At 50.9% G+C, this 22,803-nt stretch overlaps 3 protein-coding genes and 3 non-coding genes across 6 annotated transcripts; all 6 read right to left on the bottom strand.

The window, feature by feature from the left end:
- Positions 1-1,348: 1,348 nt before the first annotated feature.
- CD68 (CD68 molecule) lies at positions 1,349-3,733 on the bottom strand. The gene is made up of 6 exons (XM_075560861.1): positions 3,197-3,733; positions 2,676-3,118; positions 2,409-2,528; positions 2,238-2,310; positions 1,987-2,157; positions 1,349-1,726 (listed from the first exon to the last, which is right to left on the bottom strand). The coding sequence occupies exons 1-6, from the start codon at positions 3,243-3,245 to the stop codon at positions 1,593-1,595; spliced, it is 990 nt and encodes a 329-aa protein (XP_075416976.1). The 5' UTR covers positions 3,246-3,733; the 3' UTR covers positions 1,349-1,592.
- A 145-nt stretch (positions 3,734-3,878) lies between these two features.
- Positions 3,879-9,142, bottom strand: EIF4A1 (eukaryotic translation initiation factor 4A1). Its single transcript, XM_075560860.1, has 11 exons — positions 9,105-9,142; positions 8,028-8,076; positions 7,595-7,727; positions 7,157-7,296; positions 6,148-6,316; positions 5,747-5,856; positions 5,352-5,495; positions 5,119-5,256; positions 4,941-5,030; positions 4,604-4,683; positions 3,879-4,514 (listed from the first exon to the last, which is right to left on the bottom strand). Exons 1-11 carry the CDS (start codon positions 9,125-9,127, stop codon positions 4,370-4,372), a joined length of 1,221 nt encoding a protein of 406 aa, XP_075416975.1. The 5' UTR covers positions 9,128-9,142; the 3' UTR covers positions 3,879-4,369.
- On the bottom strand, positions 4,754-4,897 carry LOC142460506 (small nucleolar RNA SNORA67). The gene has a single exon (XR_012786698.1). It is a non-coding gene; the product is annotated as a small nucleolar RNA SNORA67 (small nucleolar RNA).
- Positions 5,925-6,064, bottom strand: LOC142460671 (small nucleolar RNA SNORD10). Its single transcript, XR_012786836.1, has one exon. It is a non-coding gene; the product is annotated as a small nucleolar RNA SNORD10 (small nucleolar RNA).
- Positions 6,747-6,890, bottom strand: LOC142460613 (small nucleolar RNA SNORA48). The gene has a single exon (XR_012786787.1). It is a non-coding gene; the product is annotated as a small nucleolar RNA SNORA48 (small nucleolar RNA).
- An 851-nt stretch (positions 9,143-9,993) lies between the features above and the next one.
- SENP3 (SUMO specific peptidase 3) lies at positions 9,994-22,463 on the bottom strand. The gene is made up of 11 exons (XM_075560859.1): positions 22,221-22,463; positions 20,738-21,460; positions 19,031-19,270; positions 18,824-18,935; positions 18,311-18,458; positions 18,135-18,182; positions 17,638-17,715; positions 11,438-11,575; positions 11,178-11,261; positions 11,019-11,069; positions 9,994-10,541 (listed from the first exon to the last, which is right to left on the bottom strand). The coding sequence occupies exons 2-11, from the start codon at positions 21,447-21,449 to the stop codon at positions 10,431-10,433; spliced, it is 1,722 nt and encodes a 573-aa protein (XP_075416974.1). The 5' UTR covers positions 21,450-21,460; positions 22,221-22,463; the 3' UTR covers positions 9,994-10,430.
- Positions 22,464-22,803: the final 340 nt, after the last annotated feature.

Genomic DNA, 22,803 nt, shown 5'->3' with positions numbered 1-22,803 from the left:
TTTCCCCGTTCCCCCTGCTCGGCGCCATCTTGTCCCTCCTCCATCCAACTCTATGTGGTTTCCTATCGTTCCAAGTTGAGAGGGAAGGAACGCGTGTCTCCAAAATGGCGTTGGACGGGGTCGCTGTGGCGCTCTGTCTCCTGTTTTCCCAGCGTCTTCAGAGAGAACGGCACCGGCGGCAGCAGGACGTTCGGCGCCGGGCAGCGCTCCTGAGGCGCCGGGCTGCGCGCAGGGCCCTGCGCTTCGCCCTCTTCTTGTTCGCCCAGGCCTTGGGATATGGCCGCGCCGGCACCTGCAGGGCCCAGGGCAGTAACGCAGGGGATGAGAGCGGGCCAGCGAGCTTAGTTTCCGGGGAAGATGGCTCTCCTTGTTGCCCCTGCCCCTCGCCGGGCCCAGGCCCTGGGTCACCCCCACTATGTCCAGAGCTGGCAGCGCCCCTGAAGTTCAGGTGGGGGGACCGGTGTGGGTGGCGGCAGCGCCGGCGGGGGGCGGCAGCCCCCACCTGCTGGTGAGCCGAGCGCGCCCCCTGTGGGCAGGGCACGCCCCAGCACCTTGGGTGCTCTGGGGAAGTCGTGTTGCAGGCAGCTCTGCGGAGGGAAGGGCACCTTGGACGACGCCCTGGCAGAAACCTGTGCTCGTGGTCCAGCTCGGGGACACCCGACACGCGGCGCATGGCCATCACGCTGTGGCTGCTGCTGCGTGCTTGCTGCCAACAACACGGTGAACCACGCTTCAGTGTCTCCGCTGTGCAGACTGCAGGGTCTCAAGCGATGTTTGCTTGTGAGGCCATAGTGGGGCCCACACATCCCCATCTTGGACCCCAGCCATGATTCCACTACCGACTGCTTGCAGTCAAGAGGCCCTTTCTAGCCAGGCCCTGGACAGACAGTCCCAGGGTGCCATTTGCCCTCCTGCCGGTACAGGGTACTTGGGCTGAGGCCATGCTGTTCCCAGGAGCACTGAAGCTACAGATGTGGATGTCAGGTACCTCATGCTGCCTTGGTTAGTAAGACTTTCAGTAGGTGGGAGAGGTGCATTGCAGGGGAGCAGTGGCCGAGGCAGACTGTTCAGGTAGCCTTGGACACAAATGAACAGGGCATTCTGGTGGCTCATGGGCAGCCTTTGAAAAAGAAGCGACAGCTGTGACCTTCCACCGTGCTTATTGCTGCCTGTCGTACCTTTCTCTGCAGATGAGTCTTAAAGGCGGTTTCTCTGGTGGCTGGCTCCACTGGGGTGGCCAGGTAAACCAGAGCCAAAAGAGGAAGACCAGCAGTCACACATTTGACACTTGGAGCCCATCTCACCAGCAATTCCTGGATTCCTGAGACAACCACAGAAGATACCGAAAGACACATGACAAGAAACTCATGGCTTTTAATTCCGGCAGGACAAAGGAAGGACAAAGACTGCTACTGGTCTTCACCACTCTCGGGCTCCCAGTGGGGAAGGGGAAACTGGTTGGACGGAATAAAAACCGCCACGCCCGTCCTCGCTGGCTGAGGTCTATTTTGCTCCAGACCCGAGGGAGGAGGATGGCGCTGTCTGAGTCAGCTGCATGGTGAGGAAATAGATGCAGGGGCAGAGGCCGACGCTCAGAGGGGCTGGTAGCTGGGTGGGCGTCTGCGGACGATGCAGAAGGCAACAAGCACCAGGGCGAGGAGCCCGAGGAGAACCAACCCGATGATGAGAGGCAGCAAGATGGACTGGTCACTGGGACAAGAGAAACCTGGCAGAACGGTAAGACTCAGTGAGCATTACAGGAGCACTGTCCTAGGGGAGAGAGGACATTGGAAGTGGGGCACAGGTGACTGAGCAGTATGTAAAAAGGGGTACTGGGCTGAGCCTGCTGTAGCTCTATAAACATGAGGAGGCTGAGACAGGGCATTTCAGAGTTTTACAAGAAAGGGAACTGGCTTATGCGCCGGCCTGGAGGAAAGGGCTTTCAGTGCCGTAGAAGCATTCTGAGAGAGAAGGAACCAGTCTTACTTGGTCCAAAGACTCCTGTGGAGGGCAGCTGAGCAGCCTGCAGTTTCAGGGAGAGCAGATCAAGTTGGATCGTTGGCATAAGGATGATGCTTGCATTTCTGCAGCTGAAACTCTGGCCCAGGGGGGCTTGGAGATCTTGAAGGGATGAATTCTGACCCGAGAAAGTCCACTCTGAAAGGGGGAAGAAGGGTCAGATCCCAACCCCCCTCCCTGTGCTCCCAGTGAGAAGGGGGAGCTAGTGGGTCACTCACGTGCAGCTTTGGGGAAGGACACGTTGTACTCCACAGCCATGTAGTTCAAGTAGACAGCCCTCTGGGCCGGGTCCTGGGGAAGGGAGCAGGAGGGCAGCTGTGCATGGCACCCAGGCCCACATAAAGCAGCGATGGATTAGCCAGGGGTGGGCACCCAGAGGGAAGGCTTACCTGTTTGAAGCCAAAGTGGAGCTGTCCAGAGGGGAATGAGAGAAGCAAGAGAGGTTGGGTACCCTCACAGTTGCCCTGGGCCTTGGTTTTGTTGGGGTTCAGTACAGAGATGCCCCATACCTGTGGAAGTGAAAGATAAGTGTCACCAGGCTACGTGGGCAGGCTGCAGTTTCAGTCCTCTCATCCCCACTCCTCTCTCCTCGCCCTCCCCGCTTCTCCCGCGCACACAACACCCCAACCACCACCAGCACCGAGTTACAGCTTTACCTTCCGGCCATCCTGGGTTGGGTAGAAGACTCGAATCTGAATCTGGGCTTGGAGCCGGACACAGGGTTGAGTACCATTGAACCACGTGTAATCGCCTATGACTTCCTTGGCGCCTGGGCTCGGACTTGGCGAGGGTGGAGGTGGTCCTGGGCGGGAAGAAGTGGTGATCCCTGGGCTGGTAGCAGTGCTACTACTCGTCGGATGAACAGTGACGTTTCCATGACTGGTGGTGGTGGCAGGCTTGTGAGTCGGAATTGTGGATCTGTGGCTGGTGGTGCCTGTGGGAGTTGTTCTCTGCGTGGTCGTCTTGTGGCTCTCCGTAGTCCCATGGCTGGTCGTCCCAGGGCTTAGGGTGCTTTCTGTAGCTGTAGGTGTCACCGTGAAAGACGGCAGTAGAGTGGCCGATTTTTTGCGAGGGCAGTCATTGCTTGGTGCTCCTTTGGCTTTCAGCAGAGGAGAGAGTGGTTAGCAACCCACCGGCAAATGTCTTCCCGGAGGCCCCCTCCCTCGTCACAGCTTACCTGTTAGTAGCCCCAGCAAGGCCCCCGAGAAAAACACAGCCAACCGCATGGCTGCAACTCCTCACCCAAAGTCCAATAGTCCAACTCCCTGCTGCCAATCACTGTCCGTGTGCTCCACCAACCCTATTCCTTCTGCCTCCTTTGGGAAAGGAGGAAATGAAAGTCCCATTTCCTGTAACTGACAAGATACCAACCCCCAACCTGACTCAGGCACCTCAGCTCCAGTCACCAACCTCTTAGTCATATTACTTTTTGTCATAAGCCACAGGATTGGCCCTAGCTCTGAAAACTGGGAGGGTCAGGGCAAAGATCATGTGAGTTGAGACGGATGAGACAGTTTTTCAGCAGCTGCTGGTGTATCCTAAAACGTTTTTTTAAAAAAAGTTTTGGTGAGGGCTGTTAGAGCCAGCTGTGCACCACCCCTGCTTCTTTGGAAACCTGTTAAACCACCCTCTCCACCTTACTTCCTTTTAGGCACTTAATGATTGCCTAACCCACCCCCTTTCAGGACCACCACCTTTGCCTGGTGTGTTCAATGTTTGTGTTGAGGGTCCAATCTACATAATTCAGGTCTACAAGTCACAGAAAATGGTTCTTTTATCTGGTCAAAGGGAGAACAGAGATGGGCCCAGTAGCAGGTGGCTGAGGGAGGGGGAGGTAAGAAATGAGAAGCCCAAACAGGCAGTTTCCAAGTCATTTTATTCAGAATTTTGTCTCTTTTCTGAATCAATAAATACTATACAAAACAACGTAAAAACGGCTACCACCTCTCCCCTGCCCCCCTCTAGGAACAGTGCTCTGGGCCCGCACTCCGGGCTTCTCCCTCCAGATTTGGTCCAGCAAACGGGGTGAGTGGCATTGCAGCCCCTTGAAACTTTTCAGAGGAATTTGGCTGGGTGGGGAGAAGTAACTAGGTTAGGGAAATGGATTAGTGTTTTTTGTTTGGGGAGAAGAGACGGCGCCTGGGGCAAGAGCCTACCCCAAAGAAAAGGGTGTCTAAATGTTCACGGTTCCTTCTTTTGCCTCAAAAAGTGACATTTATTCAAAGGAAAAAAAATGACAAGATGTCCATCCCTTGGCTCCCTTTCCCTCCCCCCTCCTCCTGCTGCTCCTCCTCAGCCCCCCAGGATTGAACCCTGGCCAGGGCATGGCAGCAGGACAGATAGCCCCTCCTCAGATGAGGTCAGCAACGTTGAGGGGCATCTCCTCAATGGAGGTGTTATAGAAGGTTTCGATGTCTCGAAGAGTCCTCTTGTCTTCTTCTGTCACCATGTTAATAGCCACTCCCTTGCGGCCAAAACGTCCACCACGACCAATTCTGCAAGTCAACAGACAGACTTAAGTGGCAAAGGGACAAACGGGATGGGATAAACGGGGGCTTGCTGAGTGCTGCAGGTGTGTACTTGCCTGTGGATGTAGTTTTCCCTGTTGGTGGGCAGGTCATAGTTGATGACTAAAGAAACTTGCTGCACATCAATGCCTCTGGCCTAAGGCAGCGAAAGGCAAGGGCATTAGCGGGTGAAGGGACAATGGAGCCAGCTCAAAGCAACTCCTGATCTCTGTAGGCTGCCAAAGGAGGGCCAAAGGAGAAGTGCAGTCCTTTCACCCAGGGACATCTCGGGCAGGCCATATGCTATTCCAAGCTGCTACTTTCCTGAGGGGGCACCAGTTGGTCCCTTGGAAGAGGGAATCACCTTGGACTCTGCCCTTTCCTTCCCAGCCTCCAATTTCCCCTCTAACTCACCAGCAAGTCAGTGGTAATCAGGACTCTGCTAGAACCAGAACGGAACTCCCGCATAATCACGTCACGTTCCTTTTGGTCCATGTCTCCGTGCTACAACAGAAGAATGCTGCAGGTAGATTCAGGTCCTGGGAAAATTCCCTTTTTCAACTGGACACAGGGATAGACACGAGAAACTCACCATAGCAGAGACAGTAAAGTCCCGGGCGTGCATCTTCTCAGTGAGCCAGTCAACCTTCCTCCGGGTATTAATGAAGATGACTGCCTGGGTGATGGTCAAGGTTTCATATAAATCACACAGTGTGTCCAGCTTCCACTCCTGAGGATAGGGGAAAGAAAGAAAATGCACTCAGAGCTATCTGCCCAACAGCTTCTTACAATACAACCAGGCCTGCCGCCTGCAGGAAGCCTCACCTCACGCTCCACATTGATGTAGAACTGACGGATACCCTCCAGGGTCAATTCTTCCTTCTTGACCAGAATCCGAATGGGGTCCCTCATGAACTTCTTGGTCACCTCAAGCACATCAGAAGGCATTGTAGCCGACAGCAAGACTACCTATTGAAACAGAGTCTTTGGGGTAGAAAGCAATCCGTGATGCCTGTCCCCCCTGTTGTGTACAAGCGGGTTCCAACTGAAACCACCCCTGCAGCCAGAGGAAGACCCCCCCCATGTTTCTCAAGAGGCACCCCCCCCCGGTTTTTCTTAATGCCTGCACGTTGCCCTTTTGCACTCTTTAGGTCTGCCCAGCCACAACTTGCACATAGGAATCATCAACTATACAAATAAATTTCTTGTGCTTTTCTTACCTGGGTGTTGCTGTTGAGTTTTTGGAATATGTCGTAGATCTGGTCCTTGAATCCACGGCTTAACATTTCATCAGCTTCATCCAGTACAAACATCTTGATATACTTGGGAGCTGTAGGAAATGTTAAACATTAAATATACAAACTTGACCTTCTGTCAAAACAAGGGGGTAGGTGGTCTGCTCTCAGAATGCAAAGCTAGATCCTTCGTCCAGACTCCTACTGGGTCAGACAGCAGCTCTGGGAAGTAGAACACCACACCAGGGCTGAGACAACAGGGAGCCTGGGCTCAGATGACACGCATGGGGTTCATCACAGAGCAGTTCTTTCAGAGGGAGAACTAGCACCCCTGGGAATGTAATGGGCTGACAGACTTGGGGACTAGAGCACGAGGTTGTACTCACACAGGTATCTTCGATTAAGCATGTCGAACACACGGCCTGGGGTGCCCACGATAATATGGGGAGCCTCCATCTGCAGCTTCTGCACTTCGGCGCGCACGTTGGTGCCCCCAATGCAGGCATGGCAGGAAGCACCCATGTAATCTCCTAGTGCCATCACCACTTTCTGTATCTGAACCACAAGAGCATTCATTAACCCTAACTGGCAGGTTTGCTGTCCTCCTCCCAACAACCCCGAGATAAGCACCATTCAAACCATGTACAGGTGAGAAGTGGAACATTAAATCCCTCGTAGATCATACTGACAACCAAGCAGAGATCATGAACTCAGTCTGATTGCTGATTTCAAGTGTTGCTTCTCAGAGAAAAGCTACCTCTATCTATGGGCTACCAACAGAGATGACTTCTGACTCCTGACAGGAGTCGATCCCATGGATTAAAGTTCTGAAAGCCAATTGCATAAAGTCTTATCAACATCCGTAACCCACTGTATCACAGCCAGAGCTGGAGCCAGGAATGCTCTAGACATGTGGACCTTGGAATGGGATTCTACAAACATCTGATTATCTCTGCCCAAAAATGAAGAGCCAGACACCACAATTTAATGTGCCCTAGGCATGAAACAGCTCTGGCCACGATCTAGGCATCAAGCTAGGATGAACAAAGGGCTGCCAGTCTGCTCTGCCCCTGACTGATATAAGAGCACCACCACCAATCAGGTGTCTCTTTGCCCATAGCCAGGGGATCATTCATTAAACAGCCACCAAACTTGCCCAGCCTGCCAGCCAACCTCCACCCAACAAGCAGCCCATCTGACTCAGGAAATGGCACTTGTGTTTGGGTAGCAAAGGGCTTGTAAATAATTAACCCATTTATCCTCTTGACATTTCTTCCCACACCCACCTACCCTATATTTCAGCCCCCAGGATTGGTGGTTAGAGTGCACCTTGCTGAATTTTGGAAAATGCTAATCACGCCTACCAGTCTTCCAAGAGAGAGGGCATCCGCTTACCTGCTGGGCCAGTTCTCGAGTGGGAGCCAGAACCAAGGCCTGGGTGGCCTTCAGATCTAATTCAATTTGCTGCAGGATTGATATGGCAAAAGTGGCGGTTTTCCCAGTCCCAGATTGGGCTTGAGCGATCACATCATAACCTAAGGAAATGGAAATTAGAAACAGGTACAGTAGCGCTCACAGACTGAGGGCACAGGACTTTCAAGTCTTGGCATCTGCTTAAGAATAAGCAATTAGCAGAGTGTAACCATATGCCGAACAAAGGATTTGCGAACTTTTATACCTTACAGCAAAAACAATTATGTAGTGAGAAAAGGATTACAGTAACAAAGATAGGTGGGAAACTCAAGGACATGAATAACAGCCAAGATGGGATAAACAACTAAGGGTCATTCAGGTTAGGGGTGGAGCTAGGGTCAAAATCAGCAGAAGGCGCACCCTTGATACAAGGAAGAATGGCTCGCTGCTGGATGGCAGAGGGCTTCTCAAAACCATAGGCGTAGATGCCTCGGAGCAGGGACTCTGAGAGGTTCATGTCATCAAAGCTGTCAACAATCTCATTCCAGTTACTCTACAGAGACAGAAAAACACAAACAAAAACATAAAGGTGGGTCCCCCTCAGCCCACCCTCCCTCCAAGGAAGTTAACCTTGCCCTAGGGAGCGCTGGTTAAACGATAAAGAACAAAACCTGGTTAGAACGGAACTTTAAAGCTTCCAGTCGGCCATGACTAAATCGCCTTAGTACACACAGCGGTCACACACATTTTGCTTTGACTTCTGGGATTTCAACTTAAAAACTTGCAATTACTGAACGAGCTAACGCTACCGGAGCCAGGGCCCAGAGCAATTTTCTCTGGGTTCAAATCTTACCTCGATGACACCTTCGGGCTCCATCCCATCAGGGCCATTGTCTCTAGACCTGTCAATTAAAACGTAACTTTTGATACCAACCCTACCCAGCATGGGAAACTGAGGCAGGTCTGTCCACACAGCTCCTGCCCGACAGGATGGGCACCCCACCGGGAAAACTTAGGCCAGGGGGTGCCCAGACGCGGTGCCCGCCGCCGGGCCCATGTGCCCGGGGCCTGACCGCTCAAAGCCCCAGCACGCACCTCCCACCTCGGCACTACCGCGCCGGAAGTCCCGCCCTTCACCTCCCAGGCTGGAAGAGGACATCCCCTTCCCCACGTCATTCCGCCCGCGCCCTCCCCCCACTCTCTTCAGCCGGGCCCCCTCCTCCTCGCAGTGCCCGGATGTGGGAGGCCGCGGGCGGTGGCGGCCTCGCGCACAATGAGGCCCCAGCCCGGCGAGCTCAGGGGGGAGATTGCACAACTCAGAAGCGAAGCAGCCGTGGGGGGCGGGGGGAGGGGGACGCCTCGGGCAGCCATGTGCTCGCTCCCCGGACCACCCGGTGGCACCCACCCCCTCCCCCCGTCCACGGAACAATCCGCACCCCGGCCGCCCCCGTCACGAAATGGCGTCGCCCTCCCACCCCCTTGCGAGAGTGGACCTGCCCGTCCGCAGCTAGCCCACTGCCCGGCTTGCGGGGCATGAACGGCCCCGCCTGGCGCCGGGTGGGCTCCGGGGGCCCCACTCGACCGCTCCTCGGGCTGAGGCTCGGTCCTGGCCGTCCCCTTTGCCCCTGACGCAGATCCCACCCACGAGTAGGCAGCAGCCGAGGAGCCGGCACCCCCCGCCTGTGCGGGTGGTCGCGTCAGAATCCTCGGACAGCCGGCGCGCGAGCCGTCTCCCGGCAGGAAAGCAACTGGACCGAGCCCGCGCGCTGGGCCCCGATAAGGCAGCCGCCCTTACCCGCGAGGGTCTGCCCGAACCGCCCCCGCTCGCGGCTTGGCTTCCCCCACGGGCCGCGGGCCCCCTCCCCCAGCAGGGCGCTCGGCAGCGAGCGAGAGGGTGAGCAGCCACAGCCTCTGCAAAGCCCTTCCTTACCGGGGATCCTGGCTCGCAGACATGATCCTTAGAAACTAGGGCGGAGGGCCCGCCTATGGACAACTTATAGAGCGCCCGACTCCGCCCCAGCCATCGCATTGGCTTGGCCGCCACGGCCCCGCCTGCCGGCGCTCAGCAACTCCGCGTGACGTTAGGGCGTCGGCGCGCCGGCAGCCAGCCACCATTGGGTAACCTAGGTGCCCGTCAGGCCCACGGCCCGCCCCACGCGCCCATTGGCTGAAGGGCCCGCCCTTCTCGCCGGCGCGGAAGTGACATCCAGAAGCCAGGCCTCGCGGTCTGGCAGCCATCTTGGGCCCCGTTCCCTTACACGTGGGGAGCGAATCGTGCCCGGGTCATGTGGCCTTGTAGGCCCTATCACGCCGGGGAGGGGGCGGGGAGGGCCCAGGTCCCAGCCTCCAGGGACTTCCGGGCTCCTGGGATTACCACTTCCCTTTGCCTGGGCTCCAGGTTTCCAATTTTTAATGATGTTCTACCCTTCAGCCAAGAGACTGATGGCACACGGCCCGGATGTGTTCGGTGTGTTCATTAGCAGTCACACCCAAGGGGCTGGGACAAGGTCCTGTCCTAAGGGGTACAGGAAAGGGTAAAGGGCAAGGATGGAGCAAGCTATGGCTGGGTCTAAGTGCCTTCAGATCCGCTCCAGGCCTTTCACACTCCTGCGAAAGTTTCGGAGGCATACCCACTTGGTTCCTTTGTCCCTCTGCGGCCCTCACCTGAGGGTGGCGATGGGGGTCCATTTGGGTGGTGCAACTCAGGTGTTAGCACTACCAGCGCTAGAGATGGCAAGCTGGCCCGATAGGACCCACAGGATACGTGCTGGCGGGAGGCCTGAACACACCACCACTCTGAGGCCCTTAAGGAAGACCACCACTTATGTTATCTCCAAAGGATCCTTTATTGACCAGAGCAGGACCATGGCATTTATATATATATATATATATATATAAAAAAAATGTTCAAAGATCTGGCAGGCAGTAATTCTTTTTGCTTGTCCCCCACCCCCCAGCACTTATATTCCTGCCCTTTGCACATGGATGAGGGACGCTTGCCCCATGAAGGCCCCAGGGCCATGTTCCCTTATAGAGGGACACAGACAAAACCATGGCTATCCCCTGCCCATCAGAATGCAACAAATATTCTCTCAAAGGGGATGGGGGAAATACAGGAATTTAAACACTTAAATATGAAAAACCAAAAGAACTGGGTGGGAAAAGGCAAGAAAGTAATTGGGAGTTTCTTGGTGAGGAAGAGTTTTTCCATGTTCCCTTGCCCATGAAAGGGCTCGGGGTCTGGGGTTAACCAGGCTCACACAGTGAGTTTGCAGTGACACAGCTCCTTGTAGATCTGCCGACGGAGTTTGGGCATGTCCTGCTGGGTGAAGCTGAACGGCTGAGACAGGGCCAGGTGCTTGCAGTACTGGGTTGGGTGGTAACAAAGCAGGTCATGAGAAGGGTTCACTGAGCACACTTCATACAAGATGTACTATACATGTCATAGACAGTATCACAGTTACGGTTTTAAAAGCCGGACTCTCAAACTAGTGCTCTTACTTGCTAGATAATAGTGTTCGAAGAGTTCACAGTGACCCTATCATCGGACAGAACAGAATTGCCCCTGAGAGTTCTGAGGCTAAAAATCGTTAGTACAGCAGAAAGCCTCTTCCTTTTCCTGTGGAACAGTGAGTGGGTTCAAACTGCTGACCTTGCAGTTAAGTCATCCAAAGCATAGTCCAAAGTGTAAGCCACCAAGCTCCTGGGTCCGAGACCCAAAGAACAGTGAAATCAGGTTTCTGCATTCTGACACATCATGTTGCCTCAAGGCTGGCTACGATCCACGAGGGCTGCACAGCACCCGCCTCCCACCCCAAGCGGACTTTAGAAGTCATCTGCTGACCTGCAACACGAAGGCGCCACAGTCACTGTCATTGTTCTGCCGGGCCACATTCTAGAGAACAGAAAGAAGACAGGCCCGTCACCTGGAGACTGCAGGGGTATGATGCCACCACTGCCTCCAGCCACTATCCCCGCCGACACTTTCCCTCTGAAAACATACCATTTTGAAGTAACCTTTCCAGCCCTGGTGGAAATCCAGTCGGTCTTTCTTCAGAGCCTCTGCCTGTAGATACTTGGCAATATGCTATGTGGGTGGGAAAAGGAGAAAGTGACGCTCGCCTCCTTCATTAGTCCCAGGGTAGGGTGCCAGGAGGTATCCTGCCCAGTTTGTTTCTCAGAGGCCCAAGTCCCAACCTTCTTCCTTGATGTTTTTCCCCTGGATCTCCCATGTTCAATCTGTCTCCCCCTTCCCCCTCAAACCTTAGGACAACGGCGGTTTAGAGTGCGCTGCGAGTCAAAATAGGTGATGGTGCGTCGCCTCACGTCAACAGAGATGAGAGACCAATGCACCTCCAGGTGGATGGGGATTAGCAGCAGCTCCTTATTGAAGATGTCCACCTAAGGAGGGCAGCGGCAAGTCAGGTAAGACTGCACAGGGGCCTGTCCACTGCTGTGAGGGGTCTAAAGAGGGATGGCAGGCAAGGGGCTGAGTGGGGGACACAAGGTCTCAGCGTCTGCAAATGTCAGTTCTTGAGGTTAAAGAGGAGGAGCAAGGCAGAGGAGGCAATCACGACACCTTGAAAGCACACAGTGAGCCAGGTACTTCTCACACAGCAAAGGTAGATGCCCAGGTGAGTGGCCTGTGTTACTGGAGCAGAGTAAGCAGACACCAGTGTGGAAAAGAGACGCCAAACTGCCAGCGGTTCAATCTTGCTTCTCCATTTATAGGCTTACAACTGTGGGCAAGCTACTTAATAACCTTAATCTTCTATTTATCCTTTATTGTTCTTCAAAATACAACCCCCCTCAAACTCACTGAGATCGTGTGGGAAAGAAGGGAACTGCAGGTAGGATGGCCATGCAGCCTTGTGTCCAAACAACCTAACTTGCCAGTGTTGAATCAATGCTGATATACAGCCATCCTAACTGCCCCTGGGAGTGTCCAAGATGGTAACTCTTTGGGAGTAGAAAGTCTTTCTCTCACAGAGGCTGGTAGTTTCAAACTACAGCCCTTGCAGATCACAGCCCAGCATGTACCACACCACTATGCCACCAGGGCTCCAGCTTGTTCTTTAGGTGCAGTCAATTTTGACTCTCAGCCACCAGACGTACAACAGAACAAAACACTGCCTGACCCTGTTCCATCTTCAACATTTGTTGCTATGTTAAGAGTATGCTATGAGAGTTATGGTCAAATAATGTGATCCCTCTAGCCATGGTCCCATGACTTACACATCTTTGGCTATGGTCCCATTTTGGAGGGCAGGAGTAGGGTGGGATTGAGACCTGACCTGAAAGGGGTGGGCTGAGGCATCCCCTTTGTTTCCATGGGGCCAGCTTTAAGACACCACCTTTGTAGAAGACATAAACCAGACCACCTCTGAAGAGTTTCCTTCAGGACATCTCTAAGACCTTTCAGTAGAGGGTGTGAACTGAGCCACCTCCCTTGTTTCCTTCAGCGCATCGGTGATTTTACCTTGGTAGAGTATGTGGCGTTGACACTAGTTTTGGGAGGGCACAAAAATGCTGGTCTTAAAACCCAACTCACCTAGATAGCCAGACCTCTCCTTCCTGACCGACCCTTGGTAGAAGCAAGAATGCCTGTTAACTTTTGGACATTTTGAGTTGTCTTTGGGCCCTGTATTTGGTTCACCCCTGCCTGACCTTTGTATTTTGGACTGAGTAGCACCGACACCCCCCCCCCCACGTGAGACAAATCTTCACAGATCCATTAGTTTCTGTGAGACTTTGAAGCCATTCACAGACGCCAGGAACATCAAGGAATATACAGGGAACAATGGGAGAAAATGGAACTAAATAACATCTTGGAAGAATTGGGCATTTGGACATCATTAATCCCCACCTCCTTAGGGCTATTCTGTTACCAACTCTTCTAAAAGAATGCATTTCCACAGAGCCTAATGTGGCATCCAGTGCCAATAGATCTTATTGAAGGCCTTTTTTCTTGGACCCTGTACCGAGTATGATGTCATTCTCCAGGGAGTCTTGACTCATAACATGTCCGCCGTACAGGAGACCAAGTAGCACCATCCTCAGTTCTAAGGGACATTCAGGCTGTACTTCTTGCAACAGATTTGTTCATCCTTCTGGGAGTCCATGTTGTATTCTTCACCAAGATCCTAATTCAAAGGCATTATTTTGATCTTCCTTATTCATTTTCCAGCTTTTGGAAGCAAAAATACCATGGGCAGGGGAGCTCAAATGAGAAGAGAAAGCTTTGAAAATGATGATGGCAGCCTATGTGCAAATGTGCTTGATACACTGGATGAATATATAGATTGTGATGAGATGTTAAGAGCCCCCAATAAAAGTATTTAAAAAGGAGGAGGGAGTGGGGGAAAGGAGGAGCTGATACCAAGGGCTCAAGTAGAAAGCAAATGTTTGGGTTTTTTTTTAAAGATAATTTCTTTCTTTTTTCTTAAAAACAATTTATTGGGGGCTCATACAACTCTTGAAAGCAAATGTTTTGAGAATAAAGATGGCAACAGATATACAGATGTGCTTGCCACACTGGATGTGTGTATGGGTTATAAGCATTGTACGAGCCTGCAATAAAATGATTTGAGTTTTAATACCGTGGGATGGGGACGGCACAACTTCGTTCTCAAAGTCCTATCTATGCCCTTTTAAAAATACTATAAAGAAGTCCTTTGCAGATTTATCCAGTATATGTGATTTTTCTTCTTTTTTAACCACTGCTTCTGCTGGGTCAGACTGTAGTTCCTGGTAGTGAAATGAAATCCTTGGATAACTTCACTTTTGCCTCCATTTACCATCATGCCGTTTACTGGTCCAATTGTGAGCATGGTTTACGTTGATGTGCAATCTTTGATCTATGTCAGTAAGTGCTTCAAAATGTCTTCAATTTCAGCAAGACACTTTGTGTCTTCAGCATACTGCAAATCTTCCTCCAGTCCCAATGCCAGCTAGTCCAGCTTCTAGCTCAGCATACCAACTGAGGAAGTATGGTGAAAAGTGACAACTCTAACACATACCTTTCTTAATTTTAAACTAGGAAGCATCCCTTGTTCATTTCAACAACTGTCTCTTGGTCTATACACAGGTTCCCCATAAGCACAATTAAATGTTGTGGAACTCTCCTGTTTTTTATCATCTTATCTATAATTCAATAAAGGCAGTTAAATGCCTTTGCACAGTCTATAAAACACATAAATACCTTTCTGGTATTCTCTGCTTTCAGCCAAAATCCATGTGGCAGCATTCTAACTACTTCTGAATGTAGCTTTACTTTCCTGCAGTTTCCTGTTGATGCATTACTGCAACGGTTTTTTAATTATCCTTGGCAAAATTTCACTGCCTATTAATAACATTAATTATAGTGTGCGGTAATTTTCACATTCTGTTGAATGATGCATTGGGCACAAATATGAATTTCATCTAGTCACTTGGCTGGTGTCTTTTCAAATTTCTTGGTGTTGATGAGTGAGCATTTCCAGTGTGTTTACTGAAATAACTTCAATTGGTATCCTGTCAATTTCTGGAGCCTTATTTTGTGCCAGTGCCACCAGCAGAGCAGCTTGGACTGACTGCTGAAATGCTTTCATCAGTTTTCTAGCGCATGCTCTCCTGAAATGCTTTAAGTTGACCAGTGTTCTGGTGGCTGTTAGGTACCATCCAGGCAGGCTGACTCGAAGGGACCCTCCGTACAGCAAACCACTGCCTGGCTCTGCGCCATCCTCACAATTGTTCGTATGTGTGTGCCCACTGTTGCAGCCATGGTATCAATCCATCTCGGTAAGGGCCTTCTTTTTTGCTGCCCCTCCACTGTACCAAACGCAATGTCCTTATAGTCTCGCCATCTTCGTCTCTAAGGAGCATTCTGCCTGTACTTCTTCCAAGATAGATGTTTGATCACGTACAAGGTGGACTTCATTCAACACTTTACCATTTGTTCTCTCCTGACATGGCCGACCACCACCATTCTTTGTGGTAGTGACTGTGTATTCTCTCCACCTTTTTAATGCTTCCTACATCCTTTAATATTTTGGCCATAGAATCCTCCAGTACTACAACTCGAAGCTTGAGTTTTTCAGTTCTGCTTGGCTAATTCAAGAACGTCTGCACATTTCATCGTAGCACTTTACACTGTCTACTTGAGGCAACTTTTAAAATCTTCCATTCGGTTCGTTTACTTCATTTTCTCTATCAAGAGTCTCCCTTAAGACATCCATTTTGGTCTTTTTTCTTTCCTGTCTTTTTTAATAACCTTATATCTTCTTTATGTATGTTCAAAGTATTTGTGTTCAAAATGTCAAACCTATCTTTGAGATGCTCTCTCAATTCAGGTGGAATATACTCAAGATTGTACTTTGACGTTCACGAACTTAGTGAAATTTTCAACTTGAATTTGTATAAGCAATTGACAGCCTGTTCAGCATTCAATTCCTGTGTATCCCACCTGGTAAGGTCCTCATGTAGTCTGGCATTTTATCTTTTTGGATTAAAAAAGAAAAAAGGTAAATGCAATGATTAAGTCAACTGGTCTTGCAAAATTTTATTGTTGTTTCCAACAAGGCCTTAATTTCCAACCACTAATCCTATTTTCCAACTTTCACATTCCAAGTATTAGTAATTATCACTGCATCTTGATTGCATGTTGATCAATTTTAGACTGAAGTTGGTAAAAAATCTTCAATTTCTTGGTTGGCATTAGTGTTTGGTGTGTAAATTCTATTACTAGTTGTATTATTTTTCTTGTAGGTATGTGGATATATCACTGCCAGCATTGTACTTAAAATCTTGAAATGTCCTTTTTGATGAATATGATGCTTTTCCTCTTTAAATGGTCATTTCCAGCATAGTAAACCATTTTTCCTTTCATTCAAAATAAAAAACCATCCAAGTCCTTTCCAGCTCACTCACAAACGCCTTTATTTGTTCCATTTAATTTTTTATGATTTTCAATTTTCCTACATTCATACTTTGTGCATTCCACATTCCAGTTAATAATGAACGTTTGCCATTTCTTTTTGAGTTGTTCTATCAGTACATGAAGGTGCTGAAAGCTTTAATTCACCTATGTCATTAAAGGCCAACTCTGCTCTGAAGAGGCAGCGCTTCTACAGTCAGTCGTATTTTGCGTGAAGTTCGTTTCTAGTACCATGTCTGCTGCTATTCATAAGGTTATCAATGGCCAATTTTTAAAAAAGTAGATCGCCTCTAGCAGAGGGTGAAGTAACAGTACAGACTTCATGTTTGAAAGATAAATAAACTAATTAATATTCATAATGCACTTAGAACAATGGCTGGGCCAAATTAGTGATCACAGCAAACCTACATGGAAGCTCTCCTGCTGAACCAAGCAAACGCATACACTGCAGTTCAGAAAAGTAAAATAAGACAGAGCACACACAGAGGTACGGAGGACCAGCTCAATCCAATACATGTCACCACCTGAACTAGAAGCCAGAGAAAGAAACTAGCAGATGCTGAAGTCAATGGTATTACGTCACTGTAGAAATTAAGTGGCCTGGGAACAGGAGGGCACAGGCCAGAGAAGGGAACTCCTAACTTTCTCCACTAGAAGTGCTGCTCCCTTACCCTTCCCCATTACTTAGGCCAAAGGTCTGGGATATCATCCTTGAGTCTCCTCTTTTCTTCATTTCCCAGCTCCAACCCACTTTAATGTCTTATCAAATCTACTTTAAAACTTATCCTATATAAATTTAAAACTTTTCTGATCCAAGTGGATTGATTACTCGGCTACTCTCCTAGTCAGTGTGCCTGCTATCCCTCTTGTTGACACATCTACCCATTATTACAACGGGAGTTCAAAACATGAGTCGCTTCCTGCCTTAGGACTCTTCAACAGCTTCTCAGTACGTGCAGAATAAAACGTACACGCTCTCTGTGGATTGTGATGAGTTGTATGAGCCCCTAATAAAATGATTAAAACAATTTTAAACATTAAAAGTACACGCTCTAGCCTACCTTACATACTGTACATCTCTGACTCTTTGCCCTAATTTGCAATATTCTCTTTGCTCATTCTACTCTAACCACAAAAGGCCACCTACACGGGCACTCAGTTCCTCAGACGTGGTTTCTCCCCTTGCATCTTACGTACAAAGGGGCACATCAAAGATCTGAAGTCTTCTTGTGTTTGTTGGTTCCTTTGCTTAGCACACTCTTCTCTCAAGTGTGCACATGGCTGGCTCCTCATCATTCCATTTTTGGCCTTTCTAGGACACCCAACTCAAAGTCCCCTCCTCCTCTTAGTCACTCTACATTATTGTTGTACTTTCATTCTGCAGACCATTGTTTAATATTACTGCCTAGAACATTGTCTTACATGTAGAAAACGTTAAATTAATTTTCAAAAGACTAAATTAACAGGGTAGTAGGAAGGGCTTACAGAAAACAATTACATTTCTTTGAAGGGAAGATGTTACACAAGTAGATATAAATTCAAAACTCACATTTTTGGTCCACCTTTTCACCCCATCATAACCCTTGGTACGGAGTTTATCATAGAAGAAACTGTTGAAGAAATGCACCTGTCCCAATGACACAAAAGAACTGATGGAGTTAAAGACCGCTGCCCCTGCACGTCTCCCACCTATTCAAACCTCTCCCTTCCTCTGACCACTCCACTCTAGTTCACTGTGGCTCTAAGGATGGGTTCCAACAACCCCCACTCCAATTCACTTAGGGTAAAAAATAAAAACAATACAGAGAGCTTTCTACCCTAATTCTTGGGGTTATAGCAAAAGAACATTAAAAACGAGGGGAAAGAATACAACTGAGAAACTCAGTGTCAAGATTACAGCTTTGAATTTAACAAATTACCTGCCACCCCTACTACCGCCCAAAACAAAAGCCCTTTTAAGGTAAAATGGGAGACATGAAAGGGACTACAAAAAGCACTTCGAACTGAACAAGTGCTTCAGGGAATGAAGTACTTGGCTGGACCTACCTTTTCTGGGACCGTGTCCATGACCAAGTCTCCATACATGTTCATCACCTGGGGAGAAGATTGGAGGCAACTTGCCATGGAGGGTGCAGCATAGGCACAGGGCTCCCCCATGCAGAGGGCCCCCAGACACCCTGCTCCCTGAATCCCCTTGGGCCCATTTCTTTACTCATTCTCACCTGGTCATTGAGCCAGTTCTGTCCATACAAGGTCCCTAAGTCGTCCATGGTCAGCACATGTCGCTTATAGGTCACTCGGAAGCCCCTCACCATGGCATTGCCTGGCATTCTCTGGTAGGATTGGATCAGCTGCAGCACTAGGCCCTTCCTGTATAGGCCAAGAGTGGAATCAAGCGAGAAGGGGGCTGGAGCACAAAGAAGTATCTTCTACTGCATTGAATGAAAGCCTAAACTGATTTCACGGTTTTCTGGCTATGGGTCCTTGTACAGGGCTGCTAAAGGCCCACTCCCTAGAAAAGGCACTTAAGTTCTGGGGTACACACAGAATTTCAAGATTCCATGTAACCACCCTCCCAGCCAGTTTCTAGGAACTTGATACCTTGCCTGCCGTTTCCTTCCCTCTTTAGGTGTCAAGCTGCCTCTTGCCCAAGTACTTCCCTAGGAGTAAAAGGCAGAAACACTCTCTTCCCTCCCCCCAGCCTGCCTTGGAAGGACATCTCTTTCAAGCCTCACCTGGAAGGTGTAGAAAACTCTTGCTGGAAAATGTCCTCTAACTTCTCTACTACCTCATCAGTGCTGAGGGGGATGAGGCTGCCGTAAGTTTGGAGGAATTCATCTAAGATGCCTGAGTGGAGGATGGAGAGAGGTATAGGTAAGGCCCCAGACTCTGATCTAGAAAGCTGCCCAGGGAGAGAGTCTAGATCCTTTAAAGTGCCTTACTCTGCACACAGGTCACGTGCTCCTCCCTCAGTGGGCTGTGCTGGCCAGGTTTCTCTCCAAGGCGCTCTGCCTCTTCCACAGTGCCCAAATCTGAGCCCTGAAAAAGCTCCTGGGCCACATGGTCCCCGATGCTACACACATTGCTGATGAGGATGCTGGCATCAGGGGGTGCCAAACTGTGCTCCCCTTCTGGACCAGGTGGGCCCCCAAAGCCATTGGGCAGAGTACACGAGAGGTGGCCTGTACGAAAGGAAAAACGATGGGGATGTAATTTACTCAGAGAGAACGGGAGGATTAAATAATGCACACAAAATTACAAAGGCACAAGAAATAGGATGTGAAGTATGTAATACCTCTACCAATATTGGATACTAAGGAGCCCTGGTGGCACCGCGGGTGACTATTGGACTACAAACTGCAAGTGGAACTAGCTGTTCAGCCCCACCATTGTGCAAGAGAGAATGGTGAGGCTGTCTACTCTGGTAAGGATTAACAGCCTCAGAAACGCTACACGGGGTCAGAATCAACTAGATGGCAGTGGGGTTCTTTTCATGCTAGATCCTAAGGAACAAACAAAAGCATGGGATAAACATGTGCAAGAGTTTCTGAGAAAGGCAGAGAGGAAGAGTTACCTGCTCACAGACAGGAGTAAAGCAAGAAAAGTTTAGGATTCAGAGAAGTAAATTCCAGAGCACTGCATGCCCAGAACCTGGTATACAGTGATGGCTCTATAGATATTTGGATACCTGAAGCAGGTGTTAAAGGTCTGACAGTATGTTTGGCTGAATTTCTCCAAAAGGAAAATGCTGAGTGGGATGTTGTGGGTGCCCATACAGAATGTGTACTGCGCTATTAGGCGAGATCCGACAGACAAGCCCTTGCCCAGAGAGGTTGATTTTTTTTAAAGTTATTGATAAATCATTTTATTGGGGGCTTGTACAACTCATCACAACCCATACATCCATCATTCAAGCACTTTTGTACGTTTGTTGCCATCATCATTTTCAAAACATTTTTCTACTTGAGCCCTTGGTATCAGCTTCTCGTTTTTCCCCTCCTTCCCCACTTTTCCTCCCTCATGAACCCTTGATAACTTATAAATTATTATTTTTTAATCTTACATTGACTGATGTACCCCTTTTTCTGTTGTCCGTACCCCTGGGAGGGGGTTATAGGTAGATCAATGTGATTGGTTCCCCCTTTCTCTCCTGCCACCTGTCCCTTCCCCTCCTGGTGTGGCTACTCTTATTATGGGTCCCAAGGGGTTTCTCTGTCCTGGCTTCCCTGTGTTTCCAGCTCTTATCTGAATCTGTGTACATGCTCTGGTCCAGCCAGATTTGTAAGGTAAAATGGGGGTCATGATAGTGGGGTGGGGGAGAGAGGCATTAAAGAACTACAGGACAGTTGTTTGACTCATCGGTGCTTTACTGCACCCTGGCTGGCTCGTCTCCTCCCCGAGATCCTTCTGTAAGAGGATGTCTGATGGGGAATTTCAAATGGACAAGACTGCTTTTTCAAAACCACGAATGACTGACATCTCCTTAGGGGTGTTTCTCCAGGCTTAATTCCTGCTCCAAGTTCATAGCTATCCTGGACCCTCCCTCTGCCACTCACTCTACTGTCCTCAGGACAAGTTCTCACCCCAATCAAGAGGACCCTGCTGCTTCAGGCTCTTAGCTGCCCACCCCAGACCCTTTCTTGTCTCACCTGAGTCAGGGTCCAGAGGAGACTTTGGAGTCCACCTGAACCCATCTTCTTCCATGTGGGGCCCAGAGGGCACAGGTGGAGACCCTCTCACACCATCCTCAGCCATGAGAGCACCTAGCAGACCCAGCCGGGGAGGTGGTGGCCCCCGGGGGGAGTCAAAACGACAGCAGGGGGATGGTGCCTGTGGTGTAGCGCCCCCTTCCTGGGGTGAAAGATGGTTCTTGGGGTGCACAAGGCCCCGCCGCCGGCCCCGGTGACGCCCCCAAAGCTTCCAGTGGAATGTCAGTGAGGTGCTTTTTGAGTAGAGCAGCATCCGAAAGGCTCGAATCGCACGGCGACGGCGTTGTGAGCAGGCTTTTCGATGATTGGGACGGGAAGGGCGGGGCCTCTGGGAAGTTCCCAGTTGACCCCATCTGGGGGGCAGCTTCCACGATGCCATTTCCTCCTCTTCATCTTCCTCCTCTTCCTCTTCCTCCTCCTCTTCTTCACTAGCTGAGGCATCAAAGGAGGGCCGAGGGACAGGGAGACATCTAGCTGGCACTGGGGTCCCTGTCCCAGGATCTGGCCCAAACCCTCCACCTGATTTGAGTCGGGGTTTAGGGGGTGGGGGCCAACGAATGCGCTCTCTTCTGGGGCTTGAGTAAAGTGGGCCTAAGCCAGGTCTGGGAGGCTCAGGGCCCCAAGGCCCTGTCCCTTGTGTAGTCTCTTTCATCTTCCAGCAACCTGTAAAACAAAGGTTAGCCTCAGAATCCAAACATCCTGTCCCTTAGATCCATCATCCTACTCTACCTCAGCACCAAAGAAAATTGCAAAATTCCTAACTTCATAGTCAACGTAATTGACAAAGGGTCATCTAGAGACGGTGCCATCATTCTCCCCCTGACCACATACGGCCAGGGAGAATTGTCCAGCAGCAGGCCTCCACCGTCTGATTGCTCAGCCCTCCCAGACACCCAGGAATTTCTTCGGTCTTTTACCACGTGTGTCATTTGAAAGCCTAAAGGTTGCGCTACCTGTACTTAGGTGTCACAGTGTGGGAATCCTGACACGATACAGAGATACAAATACAAATTCCGGAGGGGAACCACGGGCTATCGTGGGAAGAGAGTTCTCTACCACCTGACGTCAGGGTCCTTTCAAGAAGGTATGTGGATCCCAGGGCTACAGTTCAGGGAGTAGCGTCTGATGAAAAGAATTTGAAGGAAACAGGGAGAGCCAAATCTGTGCTAAGGCAGCAGAAGCGGGGCGCTGGAACAGACCTGAGCTGCAGGAGCCAGGCCGGCCCAGCCCCCTCTGGCCACGTCCCCGGGGACCGGACTAGGTCTCCACAGTACCGGCATAATTCTACAGGACCGGGCAGTTCGGCGCACAAGGGCCTTCTAAGTCCCTCTAACGGCCTCCTAGGGCCTGGCTAGGTGAAAGTGAGGTATCAGAATGAGAGGGCCTCGCAGCAAGGCTGGGGGAGGGGTAGGGGCGTCCTCACCGGGAGCGGGGAGGCCGGGCGGGCGGGCCGGAGGGCGGGCGTCTCCAGCCTCAGGCTTCCCGGCTCATCTCTCCGGCGTCGGTGGCGGACCCACCACTCCGGCTGTCTCCAGGCGCAGCCGTCGGAACTCGGGATTCCAACGCTCCTTGGCCGCGCGCGCGCGCAACCGAGCCGCCCCGCCGCGACCGCTTCGAGCTCTGGTTCAGCCTCCCTCTCCACTACCGCCCCCTCCCCCTCCTCCTCCTTCCCCTCCCGCGAGCCCCAGGCCCACCGGCAGTGGCGGCGCACGATTAGTGCGTCACACCCGGCGAACGGCGCGCCCGCCGGCACCACACGCTCGCCCCGCCCACCGATCACGGCAGACGCCACGGGATTGGCCCGCCTCCGCGCTCCCCGTCAGGGTTGCGCCTGCGCACACTCGCCGACTTGGGCCGTCGGCACCCGCTTCCACCACGCTCCCCTCTCCGCCCACCCCCAGCCTCCGCCCCTTTTTTGCGCCTGCGTGTCGGATTTCTCCTCGCTCTCCGCTACGTATCCTTCCTTTCTGGGCGCTAGTCTAGGGTGTCACCTGGGGGACCCAGTA

This window comes from Tenrec ecaudatus, chromosome 10 (genome assembly GCF_050624435.1).
Source record: "Tenrec ecaudatus isolate mTenEca1 chromosome 10, mTenEca1.hap1, whole genome shotgun sequence".
Classification (NCBI taxonomy): Eukaryota; Metazoa; Chordata; class Mammalia; order Afrosoricida; family Tenrecidae; genus Tenrec; species Tenrec ecaudatus.
The sequence above is the reverse complement of the archived record's forward strand: the minus strand, read 5'-3'. Positions and strand labels throughout refer to the sequence as shown.

What these genes read in the sequence shown, in the direction of transcription:
- SENP3 (XM_075560859.1), bottom strand. Translation starts at nt 21,449, where the DNA reads ATGAAAGAGACTACACAAGGGACAGGGCCTTGGGGCCCTGAGCCTCCC. An exon ending in TAAACCGCCGTTGTCCTAAG is followed by an intron (nt 11,262 to 11,437) that starts GTTTGAGGGGGA and finishes CCACCCACATAG; the next exon opens with CATATTGCCAAGTATCTACA. An exon ending in GGAAAGGTTACTTCAAAATG is followed by an intron (nt 11,070 to 11,177) that starts GTATGTTTTCAG and finishes TCTGTTCTCTAG; the next exon opens with AATGTGGCCCGGCAGAACAA.
- CD68 (XM_075560861.1), bottom strand. Translation starts at nt 3,245, where the DNA reads ATGCGGTTGGCTGTGTTTTTCTCGGGGGCCTTGCTGGGGCTACTAACA. An exon ending in CAACCCAGGATGGCCGGAAG is followed by an intron (nt 2,529 to 2,675) that starts GTAAAGCTGTAA and finishes TCACTTCCACAG; the next exon opens with GTATGGGGCATCTCTGTACT. An exon ending in GTCCTTCCCCAAAGCTGCAC is followed by an intron (nt 2,158 to 2,237) that starts GTGAGTGACCCA and finishes TCCCCCTTTCAG; the next exon opens with AGTGGACTTTCTCGGGTCAG.
- EIF4A1 (XM_075560860.1), bottom strand. Translation starts at nt 9,127, where the DNA reads ATGTCTGCGAGCCAGGATCCCCG. An exon ending in CATTCTTCCTTGTATCAAGG is followed by an intron (nt 7,297 to 7,594) that starts GTGCGCCTTCTG and finishes CCATTTCCTTAG; the next exon opens with GTTATGATGTGATCGCTCAA. An exon ending in GCTTAATCGAAGATACCTGT is followed by an intron (nt 5,857 to 6,147) that starts GTGAGTACAACC and finishes CATTTCCTACAG; the next exon opens with CTCCCAAGTATATCAAGATG.